At 39.9% G+C, this 18629-nt stretch overlaps 1 protein-coding gene across 2 annotated transcripts in view; it reads left to right on the top strand.

Annotated features, from left to right (window-relative positions):
- NF1 (neurofibromin 1) overlaps positions 1–16239 on the top strand; it is a 169197-nt gene extending 152958 nt beyond the window's left edge. For both annotated transcript variants that reach the window (XM_074974899.1, XM_074974898.1), the window contains one exon: positions 11319–16239. In XM_074974899.1, the coding sequence (XP_074831000.1) occupies positions 11319–11461 (143 nt within the window). In that variant the 3' untranslated portion in view covers positions 11462–16239. The remainder of the gene's footprint in view (positions 1–11318) is intronic.
- The last annotated feature ends 2390 nt before the right edge of the window (positions 16240–18629 follow it).

The raw sequence follows: 18629 nt of genomic DNA, 5'->3' as shown, positions 1-18629 counted from the left end.
AGTGTTCTGCAAACCACACTGGTCAATGGGAGACCATTTAGGAGAAAACTATTTTTTTAAAAATCCCATTAACTTTAAAAAAAAAAAAGGGGGGGGGGGGTTGGCAGTGTCTGTTCAATGTGTAAATGTATTACATTATATTTTTTTGTAATAATAAATTAGACTACGTAAAATGTAGAGCTAGAGATGAGTCAGAGCATGGTTTGTGGTCACAAGACTGCTTCATCCAATAGCTTAGCTATCAAGAGTGGTTTAGTGCTGTAGGAGCTAAAAGATATGATATACCTGGAGTTACTGCTATTGAGAGCAGATTTTTCTCAATGGTCTTATTGGCTTTTTATCAGTTTAAGCATTTAGATTTTTCTGCTAGTGTTGAAGAAAGCAAATGAGAGAAGTTTCAGCCTATAAGCTATTCTATATCTGATTCTTAAATTTCTTTAAAATTTACAAAACTGATTTTTATTTCTTGGCTTTATTTTGTATTGTGGGCTAGTATTTTAAGTGAATACTAGACCTCGCTCCTCCAAGAAACTAAGCTATTCCTTTAAATTTATCACATGGAGAACTCATTCCTCTGAAAGCTCAGTGGTAACTTTAAGCTTTTTTTTTTGCAGGTGTTGCTCAATTCAGAGGATGATCAGGGATGGTCTAGATAATACTTAGTCCTGCCATGAGTGCAGGGGAGGGGACTGGATTGGATGACCTCTCAAGATCCCTTTCAGTCCTAAGATTCTATGATGCATTTTAATTTTTTTAAACTTATTTTCAGAACTTTTCAAATATACACAGTAAATGAGAGGAATACAGAAGGACACATCAAGTCATCTATTCAGAACATAGATATACATTACAACTTAATATAAGCCAATACTTTAGTAATTTACCAGTGATTGAATTTTGGGTACCCAATTTTTCAGATATCTTGAATGGCTGGTGTTCAGAGATGCTCAAAACCTCTGAAAATCACCCCTTAAAGATATTTCAAGTTTGTCACTTAAAAACTAAAGCACCTGAAAACCCTAATAACTAAGAATATCTTACCCCAACTCTTAACTGAAATGTTACTTTGTCTCTTCTCTTCACCTTTATTTCTTATTAGTGTTTTGCCTGTACCTGAATGTACTCACCCCATTCTGGCAATTGGGTGGAAGGGAGACTTAGAATTCGAGCAGTGGTTCTCCAACTTTCTCATTCTGTGGACCAGTTTGTAAGTCCGAGCCCTTCATGTTGTACCTCAACCCCCAAATCTTCCACTGCTTGGGCCTGAGCTGCACAGATTCGTACCCGTTTAGCTAAAGGTGTGATGTTAAACTGGTACAACTTTGTACATAGATCAGACCTTGGTTTTCAAACTGTTCAGTCCTGTTGACCAATTAATCCGCCCACCCTACCACGTCTATATGCAAGTGTGGATGTAGCCTAAGTCTTGCGTTCAAATTAACTGTGCCGTATTAGAGGCTCAGCTTGTTGGGGAAGTCAGATCATTGCTATGTATCTCTCTCCCCATCTGCTGTCCTCTCACGAGAGGTGAAAGGAAGCAAGAGGTGAAAGAAATGTTCTCCCCAGAATGAAATCAGTAACCCAAGCACACCAGGGTCGGAGATAGAGCTGACCACTACACATGGTCTCTAGAAAGAGGTGAGGTAGCCACGGAAGCTCTAGGATGCTCAAGAATTTCATAGTGATCCGCATACCCGTGGACTGAGAACCATTCAACCAAAAGAATCAGCTGTTTTGATGATGTCCATCTTATCACATCGAATTAATTTAGAGAGAGCCATTGATTTATACAAACAGGTTATTATTATTTTAATTAAATCTATTAAGAGATTTGCAAATATTAACGTTTTTCCATTTCCTGCCTTTGGAAACAAGAGAACTAGGCAAAATCATTGTCTATAAATGTTTTGTGTCTTATTCTTTTTTCTTATCATGGACATTATTCACTTATGTTTTTTCTTTCATTCTGTGTCCGTGAAGCTTCTCTGCCTTGCTCTAAATCAGCAGTTTTCATGCCGCTTCCTCATCAAGGTACCCTCTATTTTCATCATATTTGCACGAGATACTGCTTGATCTGCATTAGAGTTGGGCTTAAGGCATGAGAAGTAATTTACTAAGCTCTTTAAACACAGGAATGACTCCAGACACAGTACTTGTAAGTAAGCACAAAGCTGTTGCATTTCTTGTATTATCCTTAGCTCCTTACTTGATACTTAAAACACAGCAGGTGGGAATGCAAGCCCCATCCACAGGAATAAGGCAGGTTTGAGAAGAGAATTGGCACCTAGATACTCCAGTGATGGGCACCCAATGAAGATAATCTACTGCAAATATTAGCAAAGAATAAGAGAGAGGCCAAAATGTTTCATTTGAGTTCTTTTGATTAATAGGAAATCAGCTTAAACATCAGTTGTATACCACCAGCACTTATGCACAAGAGGAGTTGTTTGGAACCAACTTTGCTGGATTAATTATTGAAGGGCACATGCTGCTTTTATTGAGACAATGTCATTTTGAGGTTTCGGTTCATGTAGGAAGATACAGAAAGAGTTGCAGAGAATGTGTTATGTGCTCACCCTTATAGACTGCTTCCTGTTTTCCTTTATCCTGTAGTTGGCCTGAGCTCCAGGTTGTCTGCACCTGTGTGTGGGGAGCGAAAGGATGAAATTAGCCACCACTGACAGCAGGAGTCAGAATGTAATTGTGTTTTTAATTTAGAAAATAATCCTTATGCCTGTAAAATAGTGGGCCCGATTCTCCACACTCAGTAGTGTAAATGAAAGGAGAATCTAGTGACTGACCAAATGAGAGGCTGATTCTCATCTATATGAGACAGAAGACCGTTGGAGGCAGTTTATTAAAATGGCATGGAAAGTTTATTCATTCAATAAACCGTCACTTGCTTCCTCCTTCCATAATTAGGGTAAAAATTATCTGAAATTCCATTAACATTTTTTTCACTGTCACTGATTTTTGCTCTACGCTGCATTTTAACTGCTACCATTAAAATAATTTTCTGTGTACAGTGCTCATTCTATTGCTGAACATTAACACAATTGCTCTTGAATATTTCTGAACATAACACACCCAACACATTCATTTTGCTGCAGAAATAATGAGACAAAGGCCTTAGGTGCACCAGTGTATTAGTGCAGGAATAATTTTCACTCAATACACAATTGCAGTATAAAATTGATAACTGTTATTTGGAAGCAGGTTTGGATTAAAGTGAGGTTTCAGCTTCATTGCCTCAAATTAATTATTCTGTTTTAGGATGTTAGTGACGATTGCTCTGGACCCAGAGTCCCTCCTGTGTGGAGTGACTTTTCACATTTGCAGTGTAGTAAGTTTTGTGTGAAGTTCAGACTAAAATAGTTAGAACTTCTGTTTGCTTTGTTCTGACATGAATCTTTTACACACTAAGTTATTTACAATTAACTTATTATAACTAGTCCAACATTGAGAGAATAAGGGTTAAAGCTGTTTAGAAATGTCTGTGCATTTGAACATAAATCCCATTTAGTGCTTTCATCCTGATATTCTGTACTGTAAGCTTCATTCAACCTTTACCATATAGAGGTGCAGTAGTTTAGCCACAGTTCTGATAAAGGTTTCCTGTCAGCAGGTAGTCAGCACAGCCATTTGACACAGAGTGAAGTTTCCTGTTAGGCCCATTTTATGACCTCTATCTTCTGTGGTGCTCGCTGTGGAAAATATATTGGTGCTCAAAAAATGCCTGGTTTGCAAATATTTAAATAACACTTCAACTGGTGTCTTTCATCACTTAAAGAGCTCTTCAGGTGATTGTCCACATGGTCCACTTCTAATGCATGTGTGCTCCACGTGCACAAGATCGGATTCTTTTGGCCAGCCGTGCCATTGGGGTCGTACCTGAACCTTCGATTCCCTGCCACATATCCCCACTGAGGGCATAAAGGGCAGAGTGAGCCCAACCATCTGTCAGCTCCTTCTTATCAACCATAGCTGCAAGGACAGAACCCCTGCAGTGTTCAGATCTCTGCACACTGTGCTACTTTACTGATCTGCTCTGTGTGTGTGTGTGTGTATATGTATATACACACATATACATATACGTTAAAACATTAGTATAGTAATTTTTTACCACCTTGGCTATATATATTTAAGAAAAAAATTACTAGTGTTAAGGACTTCCCCGGTACTGGGATTTAGCTTGCATGACTGAAACAAAGTCCCTGAGGTTCCAACCATCCCTGCTTTAACATAGATATTCCACTTTGTTAATGACTGGCACTCAAGACGCCTTTTTTGTCTTGGAGAGCCATATGTATCCCTGGTTTCAGAGTAGTAGCCGTGTTAGTCTGTATTCGCAAAAAGAAAAGGAGTACTTGTGGCACCTTAGAGACTAACAATTTATTTGAGCATAAGTATCCCTGGTAAATCCTCAGTCTCACTCGTTCCGCAAGAGGATGCAGAAGGTGAGAAAAGCCCCTCTTAGGGGACCTAAGTTAAAGGAGGCATAGCTGTCCTAAAACAACTTAGCCTATGGTGGTTCACAGCCTAAATCAGGTCCTTCTGGTCTCCCAGCACATACAGCAACAGTCTGTGCCTCGCCCGGTACGGATATTTGTGCATGTGGTGCTGGTGACCCTGGTGCCAACCCCTGCAGTACAGAAACTCCCAGCACAGATTTCTTTAGTACTGAAGTTATTTTCAGTACCAGCTTATCTTGTGCTGACCACACAGCTTAAGACGTCATTACTATCCTCAGCTTGTGAGAATGCCCAGTACAGTATCACCTACTAGTACTATGGGGGAGGGATAGCTCAGTGGTTTGAGCATTGGCCTGCTAAACCCAGTGTTGTGAGTTCAGTCCTTGAGGGGGCCATTTAGGGATCTGGGGCAAAAAAATTGGGGATTGGTCCTCCTTTGAGCAGGGGGTTGGACTAGATGATGTCCTGAGGTCCCTTCCAACCCTGATATTCTATGATTCTATTACAGTACTAGTCTCCCCTTCAGCTCCCCTTCTGAGCACAGTCAGGAGGTATCACCCACCCAATCAATTTGGTCCCATTCATGTGACTCCTACTTGCTTGACAGGGAGCCATCACTGTATGTATAAACCTTTGGGACCTCAGGGAGACCAACATTTGCAGACTTGATTAATAATTTTCCTGCATAATAAATCTGATTTTTTTTTTCCAGATCCTCATCTCTTGAGAGTCATTTGTGGGTCTCTGCTAGGGAGTTTCTCAGTAAACCGTGGTACCTCGGTCCAATTACTTTCACATATCAGTTCAGCTAGCGCACAGAAAATCGTTCAGATTCCAGGTGGGAGCATCTCACTACCAGTACAGAGTCTTGGCCTTTAGTCTTTGAACAGCACCAAGAGTATTGTTTGGCAGTCATAGCAGCTTACCTAAGGAGACAAGGGATCCAGGTATAGCCATACCTTGACAGTTGGCTCATTCAAGGCTGATCACGGTAGCAGGTGAACAATTCCATTCCCTAATCCTGCAACTTTTCACCACACTGGGTCTCAGGATCAACAAAGAAAAGTCATTGCTATTACCAACACAGAGAATAGTGTTCATTAGGGCAGTGCTAGATTCCACATCAAGAGCTTATCTGCCACAGGAGAGTTTCAAGACCTTAATAGATCTCGAGAGTCAGCTGCAGGCTCACCCACAAACATCAGATGTCACTGCTTGGTGGCCACCAGCAAGTGGAATTTGTGGACAATCAATCAAAGATCAGTTACTTTAAAATGTGTTGGCTACATGGGTTTCATGACCCTCCCTGCTTCCCTGGAGCCCTATGCCACCTGGATAGTGTATTGGCAAAGGAGCTGACGGACAGCTGAGCTGTCTCTGCCTGTTAGGTCCTTGAGTGTCAGAGCATAGGTCATCCAGGGCACAGGCACAGCCGAACTGGCACTTCTGGCTAAAAGAATCCAATCTTGCGTGCATGGACACGTGCACAAGAAGGGGAATCCATGTGGACAATACATCTTGCAGAGCCACAGTTACAGTAAGATAAGTAACTGGGTTTTTTAATTGTATCCAGTTTCCTAACAACTCTGATTCAAGTTGAGTTAAACCCTGAGGTTTGAAAGGAGGGTAAAACGAGTTGTTTTTATATTACACTGACAGTGTATGATTAAATGGCGTGCATCAACAGAGAAGCAAAAAATGGAGCATTAGAAATAATTGTTCCCATTTATAGCAGAGGTCTGTGATTGTAGGAGCTGTACAATGGGAGTATAGTGCGGCAAACCACTGCCACCATCATTCTGAATTTACCTCCTAGTGGCACTCATCCATTGATATTTGTTTGAATTTTATACCAGCTTTTTAAAAATTGAAAAAATATTCCTTGATTGAATTACATTTGAACTGCTTTTGTAGTGTTGCTATCTGGTTTATAGCCATTTAAACGTAAGGGGCGCTTTCATTTTGTAAAGTAGCAGCATCTGTTTACATCCTTCTGCTTCTCTGTCATACGGACTTGATAGTGTTAAAACTATTTCAGTACACTTGTTACTATTTGACACACCTCTAATAACTATGTATAAAGTCTGAGGTTATTTCTGCCCAATAGATAGAACCGTTTTTTTGAGTCCAATATTTTTGTTTGTCTTTTGTGGGGAAATTAGAATTCGTGAAAGGTGCTGAATTGGCTGCCCTAGGGTGAAATCGTATGGCTGTTCAACAGTGCAATGTAGCCAGTGGCAATGCAAGTTACATTCCAGTTACACTACCATGGTGCCTTATTCCTAACCTGGAGGGCCAACTTTCAGGGGTAAGGAAGTACTTCCCCGCCAAGACCCGTGGTCTCTGCTGACACTGCAACAAGCCCTTCAGTGCATGTAGTGTGTGTGAAGGGGATATCTGTCCACAGGGAATTGGACTGAAGCCAGTCATTTCACATTGGCTACCAACCAGGGCGCAGGAGTCAAGCCAGCAACCTGAAAAAGCACTGAAAAAGCTCTCTTCCATTACCAATCCCTTGAACCCCCATGATCCTAGTGTTACTATGCAAACCTCATTTTTATCCAAGGGAATTTTCATTACCATTTCTACTAGATGTGTAGTAGATGTACATTTAATACTACAAATTATATGAATATACAACAGGTATATCCTGTTGGCAGTAAACAAGACTATTAAAGTTCATATCTAATCACACAGTTGAATTTTCTGTGGGTTTGCATACTGTTTTTACTACCCAGTACATGATAGGTAACATGATGCAGATGACACGTTATAAAAAGTAAGTCTACCTGTGGTTAGCAGGTATTTTTTAAATAATTCAGCTGTTTTTTTAATTGACATGATTAGTACGCTAAATAAACCATATGAATCAGTCAACTCAACATTCTTCAGCAAAGTTCAGATCAGAAGCATCTGAAAATTTTGAAAAGTATTTTCTGTTTCTGCTGCCAAGTTGTAGGCCAAATCTCAGTACAACGTGATTTAAAGCTGCCAAGCTTTGGCTCCCTGTATGATGTCTATAATAAAAATATCAGAAATCCCTTAACTTGGGCAATACTATCTGACTAGCACTGTAAGAAAGACTTAATACAGCCTAGTGTCTCTCATACCCCAGACCTACTGCTCAGACTTAGAATTTGTACACATACACACCTGTTCTTCTTTTCCAGGAAAATTTCTGGCCCATGACAGGAGAGTGTAATCCTTAGTTTCCATATCAAATCATGACTGAATCATTTGATTAAACTTCAATTTGCACCAGTTGTTCACTGTCCTATGTAGCACCCACCTATATGCCTAATGGTCCTAGTCTTACTGTCCAAACCCCATTTTCTAGCCAGGGCACTAAAACTGAGCAACATTCCACAGTTCTACAGCCAATCTCTGTCATACTCCTGGTATCAGTAAAATTACTAAAAACAACGAGTATTCTGAAGGCTGAATTAGAGAAAGAAATAGTGTAATTAAGGGGAGGATGGTATTTCTCAAAGTATGACAGACCTTCGGCCTAAATAAAACCTGTTTTGTGTTCAAAAGACCTCTATGTATATTCCAGTACCATCTAGAAGCTCCAGTGTGCTACCTTCACATGGAAGGAGACAGTTCCTGAAAAGTTTACAATCGAAATGGACTAGACAGAGTTAAAAAGAAATCTGATGAGGTTCAATAAGGATAAGTGCAGGGTCCTGCACTTAGGATGGAAGAATCCAATGCACCGCTACAGACTAGGGACCGAATGGCTAGGCAGCAGTTCTGCGGAAAAGGACCTAGGGGTGACAGTGGACGAGAAGCTGGATATGAGTCAACAGTGTGCCCTTGTTGCCAAGAAGGCCAATGGCATTTTGGGATGTATAAGTAGGGGCATAGCCAGCAGATCGAGGGATGTGATCGTTCCCCTCTATTCGACACTGGTGAGGCCTCATCTGGAGTACTGTGTCCAGTTTTGGGCCCCACACTACAAGAAGGATGTGGATAAATTGGAGAGAGTCCAGCGAAGGGCAACAAAAATGATTAGGGGTCTAGAGCACATGACTTATGAGGAGAGGCTGAGGGAGCTGGGATTGTTTAGTCTGCAGAAGAGAAGAATGAGGGGGGATTTGATAGCTGCTTTCAACTACCTGAAAGGGGGTTCCAAAGAGGATGGCTCTAGACTGTTCTCAATGGTAGCAGATGACAGAACGAGGAGTAATGGTCTCAAGTTGCAATGGGGGAGGTTTAGATTGGATATTAGGAAAAACTTTTTCACTAAGAGGGTGGTGAAACACTGGAATGCGTTACCTAGGGAGGTGGTAGAATCTCCTTCCTTAGAGGTTTTTAAGGTCAGGCTTGACAAAGCCCTGGCTGGGATGATTTAACTGGGAATTGGTCCTGCTTCGAGCAGGGGGTTGGACTAGATGACCTTCTGGGGTCCCTTCCAACCCTGATATTCTATGATTCTATGATTCTATGAAGTACTGTCCCCATTTGACAGATGGGGAACTGAGGCACAAACAAATTGATTGACTTTCCCAGCAAAGCCAGACACTGAACCCAGATCTTCTGAGTGTTAGTCCAGTGGCTTAACCTGAAGACCGTCCTTATTCCACTAAAATATCCTTTTATTAAAACCCAACCCAAAAAATGTTCATTTCGTACTACAGTGAAATTACGTTTCCACTGTAACCCATCAAAATGTAGAGGCTGATTCAGGGGCAAACAGTTTTTAAGGCATTGTGATTCAGTTCATACACCAGGGAAGTTTGAAAGAGGAAGTAACTTTAAATGATTGAACGACAAGAGGCTGGATATGGCTTCAGCTAAGGGCAGAAGAGCATGGTACTACCATGCATGGATATTGATAGCTCTGAATACATACTCACTAATATAGATAGATCTGAAACAGCACTTAGATATTTGCATTCCTCTCCAAAATTCATAAGACGTGAGCCTCACATGCAGGGATTAGGATACTTACTTGTGTGTGCACTGTTTAGATCACACTGGCCATACAGTTTTTATTTTTTAATTGAAAATCTGTGGATACTTAAGATAACAAGTGCAGATGTGCATTCCTACATCTGTATTCAAAAACATCTTCCTGTTTAGAAAACAAGGATTTATTGGATTCTGTGAATGGTTTATATGCCTACATATCACCTTTAGGGTGTGGTGAAAGCATAATAGAATAAAACATTCCAGCAAGTTTCCAGAGGCCTGATTAGCTGATTTCTTCTCTTTTAAGATTGGAGTAAGTTAACAAACACACACCAAATACAGGGAATTATTTTTGTGTTAAACAATAGTTTCACAAGTCACAATTTTTGTATTTGATTTTGGTAATTTAGTATATGCAGTTTGTGTATGTTTTTACATATATATAGTACAGCATGACAGTGCAGTACCTGGATACATTCTTTATGCATCCTCTTCTCGGTTCTTAATGAAAAGATCAGATGCTGATCCTGTCATTTTTTTTCATATTTCATACAACTGTATCAAGTCTATCTAGATAGTCGTCTATCTCTAGATAGTCGTCTATCTAGAGTTTGAGACATCTGAGAACAGTAAGATTTATATACATCTTTTACGAAAGCAATGTTATCAACGGTAGGTTTCAGAGTAACAGCCGTGTTAGTCTGTATTCGCAAAAAGAAAAGGAGTACTTGTGGCACCTTAGAGACTAACCAGTTTATTTGAGCATAAGCTTTACAGTATGCATACAGTATGCATCCGATGAAGTGAGCTGTAGCTCACGAAAGCTTATGCTCAGATAAATTGGTTAGTCTCTAAGGTGCCACAAGTACTCCTTTTCTTTTTGCGAATGTTATCAATATTTTTTAAATAAGTAATTTCCTGCAGATTCCTTACTAGAAATGAAGTGTTTAAACTTTTACTGCAGAATACTCACAGCTAAAGATGGTGGTTCTGTGAGATGCTGTATTTCTGAACGCTACCTATAATAAGTGTTAAAACGCCCCTATAATCTGTCTTGGAAGTTCAGAATTTCACCTCTCCTGCAGGGTTTTTTTTATAAACTAACGCAGTGTTATTCATTAGAGTTCACCCTGCAGGTCATATGGAATTTTAAGTTGCCAGAACTGTATACATGTAAAATTGCCATTAATTTTTTTCTGTTTTTACTGCTTAATTAAGCTTTTTAGAACTCTTTGATTCCCATCCTCCTTCTCCCCCTTATAATATTTATATTAAGGGGCTTTTGACTGGGAGATATGACTCAGCTGTGCAGGTGGAATACAAATGAACTCATTATATGATGGCAATACTAAAAGACTGTAATGTAAATAGTGCTTTGCTTTCTGTTGAAGTGTTTGGCATTTTACACAGAAAACCAGAAGTGGAGAGAAGGAGGCTGTTATGAAATGGAGCTAAGATTGAAATAGTAGACTCCTCTTGACTGTCTCATATATCTAACAAGCCTGTGGCCCTGCTAGTGCAATTTTATTGGCTTGGTATTTGCAATGTTAATTTTGCTCAGTTCAGCGTGATTAGAGTGTATGGAGAGATGTGAGCAATTGTAGATGATGGAAGGTGACCTCTGCTGGAGAGTTATGGTAAGGTTTGTGTTGAAGATGCTCTCTTCTGTGGTAATTACCATTCAGTTAAGGCCTGCCTGCTTCTAGCTTCACCTGCAGTAATTCTTATTTCTCTTATCTTCTTTTTCTGCAACTTTGTTATTTCAAGTATACAGAATCTCATTTTTTCTGCCATTAAAATTCTTAAATGACTTCTTGGTGACCAATTTAACTGAGGACAAACCTGCCTTTAAAATATTAAATTACAAGATAAATGGAACTGAGAATCGTAGCCTCAGGAAAGTAATGTTGTGTCCCCTTTATTTCCCATCAGGAATTGACAAGGAGAACGTCGAACTCTCCCCCACCACAGGACACTCCAACAGCGGGAGGACACGCCATGGGTCCGCAAGTCAAGTGCAAAAGCAGCGAAGCGCTGGCAGTTTCAAACGTCACAGCTCTAAAAAGATAGTGTGAAGCTTTTTTTTTTTTAACTGACTTATGTACCTGGGCTTCACTAGTGGCCCTCCACCAGTTGTGATGCTGCACTTAATTCTTAACGTTCCCATCCCACCAGCCATGTTGCCAGATGATCAACTCTTAAAACATTGCCTGAATTTTAATGCCTTCTTTTCTTCTTTTTTTTTTTGGTTTAAGCCAGTATTTCAGAACCATTCAACGGAACCATTTGTAGATCCTGAAGAACTTCGTAGATGAATGAAGTATGGAATTCTTTACAGTGCAGTACAGTCGCTGTCCAAATATGAAAGCCATTTCTCATAGACCGTTTTACCTTGCTTTTGTTATATGCCTTGTTAGTTTCTTCTTTAAAGAAAAGTGTTAATGTTTAATCCTGTTTTGCACACTTTTCAAGTTAATGGCTTCATGAGCCGGGGAAGTACTATAATCCTTGTTAATTCAAACCCTTCAGATTTTTAGCTGTGGACTTTTTTTTACCATACTTAAAAGTAACCTTGAAATTAGCCACAGTGCAGTAAACCTAACCAGAGGTGGTTGATAAATTAAATCTTTAGTAATTAGCAATAAATTTAAGAGGACGAGGAGGCCACTTGTGTCTCTTCATTTGCCAGAACGTAGCTTCATATATTTAGGACTGTATATGGACCAGACTGGACAAACTGACTTTTTCCAAAGTACATTTATTTTTTGCTGAACTTTGACTGCACTAAAAGAAATGGATGTATAGAGAAAAGCAAATCAACAAGAACTGACTATTAATTATGCTCTCTTAGTAGCTGCTTGGAAAATGTATTACTTTTTATGTTACCACATATCCTATATGTTACTTTTGCCCTTTCCACCAATTTTATGCACCTTCAAGAAATTCCTGGCAGAATAACTATTTGGGAAAGTTGTCTGAAGTAACTTTCAACTCCCTCAGAATTGTGTTTGGCAAAGCTGCTTGTGTGCTGCCCAAGCAATGATACAAAATCATTAATGTTCACTTCAGTGCAAAATGGTACATGAATTTAAAAATAACTGACATCTTTGTCAGACAGGTTTTGTATGAATGTTTGCAATGCAATTTCTGCTATCAGCATAGACATTTCTCTCAAATTTTTCTAGAAGAATTTTCAATTTTTTTTTTTAATTTGCAAAAATTATGTTTGGGGTTTATAAGAAGTAACCTGAAATTGCTTTCTATCACTGTGAAAGATTCATCAACTTACAGTAGTATATTAACAATGGATGACTGTGATAATATGCTGCTATGTTGAATGATATGTAATGAAGCAGCACAAAGTGCTACAAATACTATCTTTATGGACTAAAAACGTGCGGAACATTTTGATCTCAGAGGTAAATATAAATTCTGACAAAGGAGGGCATGTCATCTGGGTGCTCATTTTAGGGCTAAATATATGTACTGTTAATGCCAGGTGGTCCCTGTTGTATGTTAGGATTTAGCAATTTATGAATGGCTTTAAAGAAAAAAGTATATCATATTAAAAAACAAAAACACCTCCCATAGTGCGATTTCAATAGTGGCTTTCAGTAAATCAAACTCCACAGCTAAATTAATAGAGAATGGTACAATTAAGTGTTCAGATTTTATTGATATAGCACATTATTCACATTTATTCACACAGTAACAGTGTAACATGTTTATGTAAATAAAAATTTGCCTTTATTGTATTGATTCAGAAAATAACAATTTAATTTTTTTAATTTGTTTACAGTCCTGGAAAAACTATGAACACAAACTTAATATGCAAATAGTTTGCCAAAATAAGAGGAAAACTTAGAATTAGTAGTTATCTTGAACTAGATATGTTGGAAAATATTGAAGACTTGTGCAATTAACCAAACTTTTTTTATTCTTGATCATGTAGGAGCTGCAGTAGAAACTTAATTATTAAAATTCTACAAAAGCTATGTATGAAATGGATTATGAGGATAGAACTGAATTTAGGAATAGAGCAATGACCAATGCCAGGTACTAAGCTGCTATGCATTCATAACCTTGGATATCACAGATAAAATCTCTTCCATCTAGTACATCCAATTGTGTAGTAGTCAGTTTCAAAATCTCTGTCCGTTTAAAACCTTGATCATATTGAATCAAGCTCATTCTAGCCCTGTCAGTTTTCTAAGTGTTCAGTTTTGTTAAAGATTATGAATCCTAAAGAAAACTCACTAATATATTTTTTCTCACCATAAGGTTGGGAAATCTTTTAAAGGTAATATGCTGTTACAAAATAGAAGCTTTTTGCTCTTTCAGTTTCCCTGGTGAGCTAATTTTCAAAAATACTGCATTTTTCGTGTTTATTACCAAATCAGTTTGGATTGGGTTGAGTGTATTTAAAACTACCTTTTCCAATGTTTTGAGATTGCCTGACAAAATTGGAATTCATAAAAACTGTGCATTTCAAATGTGTATGTTGTGAAATCAAAATACAGTGATCAAAATTATCTTTCATGTGAGAACCGCAGGAGTGTCTCAGTACCCACTTGACCAAAACTGATTTCATGTAAGATAGGCAATAAGTAACTCACCTTAGTAAATGTCATTGGGTGGGAGGGATTGTCTTTCTACCATTTCTACCATTGAGTTGGGTCAGAAGATCTGAACCTTCTAGAGCAGGGGTGCCAAACTCATTTGGAGGAGAAAGCTGTATTCTATGGTTTATTCTAGTTTGTGGGCCAGCGTATACATTCAGGACCATATACTCCCCCACATTGTACAGTGGAACAGCCACCAATGTTGGTCGGAGGGTTGCAAAGAGATCAAGGGAAGAACATGGTCTTTATATAGTGACTATCTAGTGATAAGTTATTTGTTCAGTGCCTTATTGTCACATTCTTCACTCAGAAAATCTGCTCCCCAGTAAAATCTGCTCCCCACTGCTATTTGTCTTTTTCTTTCTCATGTTCTTTCTTAATTCCTTATTCTCCTTTCTTTCTCTTCCCCCTCCCCCCCCCCGTCTTTGGTCTTCTGCCCTTCTCTCTGCATTTCGTTCCTTGGGGCAACTGCCACTTCCTAACACAGCGTGCTTCATTCCTTCCCCCTGGCACCCATTCCTTTTACTAAAATGGTCAGTGATGAAGTGAGCTGTAGCTCACGAAAGCTTATGCTCAAATAAATTGGTTAGTCTGAAGGTGCCACAAGTACTCCTCCTTTTCTTTTAGTGATTAAATTGTTAATGATGAGCCTGAAGTATAATCACTGGGCCTTTGATATTCCAGTCTGATTAACAGGGAACAGAGGAGTTCACACCTCTGAGTCATTGTTTCAGACAGCTGCAGACTCATCAGCCATCACTGCGTTGGTTACACTCTGTTCACATTTTAAGGTGATCTCTGTAGCCATGGGGCCTAGACACTTTGATTTACGGGAAAGCTTAGATTTTGGAGACTCTGAATCTGACATGCAGACCACATAAATACATCACGGGGACCGTACGTTTGACACCCCTGTTTTAGAGCATGTTTATCCATTATGCATTAACCACATTAAGTACTGTAAAGACGATTGACATTTTATTGTTTGTGTTTGTATTTTCCCTGACTTAAAGTTAACTTGGTAGTATTTTAATAGTGCATAACCTACCTGTTAATTATACCAACGCTTCTGCTTTAATGTGCATGCAATTTATTTTCCATGAAAAGGAAACATTTCAAATAAGTATTTTGTGGACTGAGCATTTGGGAAAGTGCCAGTGCTCTATTCCTAATTGGTTTGTAGCTTTTAGGGCTTTTTCTGTTTCATTCTAAGGTTAATATTTTTCAGATGTAATGAAGCACGTCTTAATGTTATGCAACAGACTTACCACAGACAGTCACTTTTAGTGTTGGCCACACTTTTTTTTAATGCAGTATATTCACCTGTAAATAGATTTTGTGTAAAATTTGACAAAGTATATTTACTACACTGTAAATACATGTGACAATATATTGTATTATTTTGCTTTTTTGTAAAGCAGTTAGTTGCTGTATATGTATAACATACAAATTTGATTATTCTAGTGTTAGTAATTGTTAACTACTACTTCTCCTTCCTGCTGGTGCGTTGTCATTTAAAGAAGAAAAAATGCTGTGTACGATAAACGTACACGGTGTACGATAACTTACTATTTCCATTTGGGCCTCAACTTCGAAAATGTTTCCTTGATTTACAATCCTGTTACTATTGTAAGCAAGCGTGCAGCAGCCAGTGAGAATCCTGCTGACTCGAACACAGTTGGTAACTTGTAGGTAAAAACTGTAGAAATCATGGTTTCAAATAATTGTTGTTCACCCTATTTTCCCCTCATGTATGTACTTCCCTTTTTTTGAAGTAAAATGTAAATTCAACCTGCTTTGAGTTGTTTGGGGGTCATTGGCTGCTAGGGTTCACGGCTGACCTTTTTATTCTCTCATCATTTTCTTGTCCCTCAGGGTACTGGGATTTGTTTTATTCTTTTGGAAGCTAGAGGTGGGTGTGAACCAAGAACCTAATCCAAAGCTCATCAAGGTCAGAAGGATTCTTCTGCTGACTTCAGTGGGGTAGTCCACAATCGTGTTTAAAGCTGGTGATGTGGATTTGTGGCTGTGAATATTGCTGAATGCTTTTCTCCATAATTGTTTATTTCTAGATCATGGTTAAACAAATTGTTCTAAATTCTGCCCTCTGTTAAGCGTGGGCAACTCCTATTGACTTAAAAGATGGCTAATATCTAGTAGCAGAGCAATTTCATGTCACCTCACATCAGTCAAAATCAGTTTATCATCATTTAAATAGCTCAGTATTTCAAACCCATTCATTTTTAAATGTAAATTTAGTTTTTTAATAACTAAAGGTGGCTGCTTAGTCTTTCTAAAAAAAAATCTTACAGTATAGTCTGTCTATTCAAGCTTATTTTAGAAGCCTGGAATTTCAACTATGAATTAAGTATCAATTAAAGGCAACTTTTATGGCAGCAGCTTAATTATAATTGAGTCTGTTTTCTTCCATGTGAAAATATTACTTTCCTGTTTAAAATGTATAAATGCTTATATTCGGCCTTTTTTCTGAATTGGTAAAAGATGTCAGAGAACATATTCACACACTTCATAGTTGCTGCAAACTAAACATTACGTCATTTGACCCTAGATCAGTGAAAAATATATTTATACACTCTACCACACGTACATGCATGTGCGCACACAATATAGATCTACTGATTTTTGTAATGCAGAGTGCTGCCCTCGCCAACAGGTGGGACTGCGTGAAAGTAAGAGTAGCAGTTTCTGAAGATGTTTTTGTAGGGGGTTGGGTTTCCCTAATTTGGTATCCAAAATGAGAGAGCAGTAATGCCATATTTTCCAGTCCCTTTTTAAACTAGCATCGTTATTAGTCTGGTTAATTATAGACGTGTACTTGCTGTATTTTCCCCCTCTTCCCCCCCCCATGTAAAACTGCTATGGTGCAGGGCAAAGCAAGCTACCTCTGGCTAGTGATAGTGAAAATTGTGCTCTTCAGGGGCCAAAAGATAGGAGCAAGTTCTTCTTTGAGTGGTGTCTCTGTGGGTGCTCCACTTTTGGTGTCGTTGCACCCCTGTGCTCGTAGCCAGAGATTTAAGTTAGCAGTGCCCCGGTTGGGCCGCACATGAGCAGTCTCCGTCTCGCACTGCTTCAGGCGGTTAACTAGCGCTGTGCGACCAACACTTCGCACCCTCTCTCTTGCCCCCAGTTCCTTCTCTACCACCATTGGCTTGACTCGGAGCACTCTGCAGCGCCTCACAGCTAGAAATAATCTTTTTCCTGTCCCTTTAGCAGTAGTTCTTAGTTCTTAGTTAGAATACGATAGACTATTTTCCCTTCCTACCTTATCCCTGTCTTAAAAAAAAATTAAAAATTCCTCATAGGACCGTAAGTTTTTGAGTTTTTCCTGATCGCAGTGGCACTTTCCTCTTCTATCTTGCCACATCACTGAGAGAATAAGCTCCCCCAGGGGCATGCCTGGCTCCCCAGGCTTTAAACGCTAGACTAACTGCCAGCTTTCAATACCCCTCTCAGATGGACATTCAGTGCGTCCACTGTCTCAGTGAGAGACATATACTGCGAAAGTGCTCGTACTGTCAAAACTGGAAAGCCCGCACGAGAAAGGCAAGGGATTTACAAGTAAAACTTCTCATGGAGAAATCTCTTTGCCCAGCATCTGAGCCTGAGGTACGAACCTCTCTTGCCCAGAAATCGCTGACTCCTGCCTCAGAGAAAGGCTCCTCTTTCAGGGGAAAAGATCCTGAACAGCCTGCCAAGAAGGTAGCAAAGAAACGGCACCATGTCCCCGGCTTTGGAGTCAACCAAGAAAAAGCACTCCGATAGAGGCCAAATGCTCCCAGTATCGACCACACCTAGGTTGACCAGATGTCCCGATTCTATAGGGACAGTCCTGATATTTGGGGGGATATTTGATACTTGTATAGGTGCCTATTACCCCCCACCCTATCCCAATTTTTCACACTTGCTGTCTGGTCACCCTAACCACACCGGCCATATCAACAGACCAGATCCCTCTGGTACCGACGGTACTGAGAAACCCAGAGCTCCTAAGCAGTTGAGCTCTGTCACAGGTGCTAAGGGGAAAGTGAAACCCCATGCTGCGGCACTGACAACAGCAAAGGCCATCGGTAGCAAGCATACCTGTGCTAATGCTGCCAACTTCTGCTGGTACTATGCACGCCAGCCACACACCTGTGCCGATCAGCTCACTCCAGCACACTGTACTGAGCTCCACCGGCACTGAGACCGGGCACGTCACAGCAGTTCCTCTGTCATACAGACTTACCTGTCTCATCGGTACTGCAGTCTCCTCTCCTCTGCACCGACGGTACCGCAGTACTTAGCCAGCCCAGCTCTCCACAGCTTTCACTGTAGTTCTTTAGGGGGGAGGACGATGCAGAGGAGGATATACGGCACTCGCCCCACCTTTCCTCTCCTGTGTCTACACCCACTACACAGGCCCTACCAAGCATGGGCTTCCCTGTAAACTTTACAAATCAACCCTGGTATGGCCAACCCTGGATGCCCACCATGCCCTTCCAACTGCAATGGCCATTCTGGCAGCCATGAGCTCCATACCCACAACAGGGAGTACCCACCACTCTGCCCACAACTGGGGCACCTCAACCACCCATATGGCCATCAAAGGCATCTTCTGCTG

Source organism: Natator depressus, chromosome 17 (genome assembly GCF_965152275.1).
Source record: "Natator depressus isolate rNatDep1 chromosome 17, rNatDep2.hap1, whole genome shotgun sequence".
Classification (NCBI taxonomy): domain Eukaryota; kingdom Metazoa; phylum Chordata; order Testudines; family Cheloniidae; genus Natator; species Natator depressus.
This window is presented reverse-complemented; position numbering and strand designations above follow the sequence as displayed.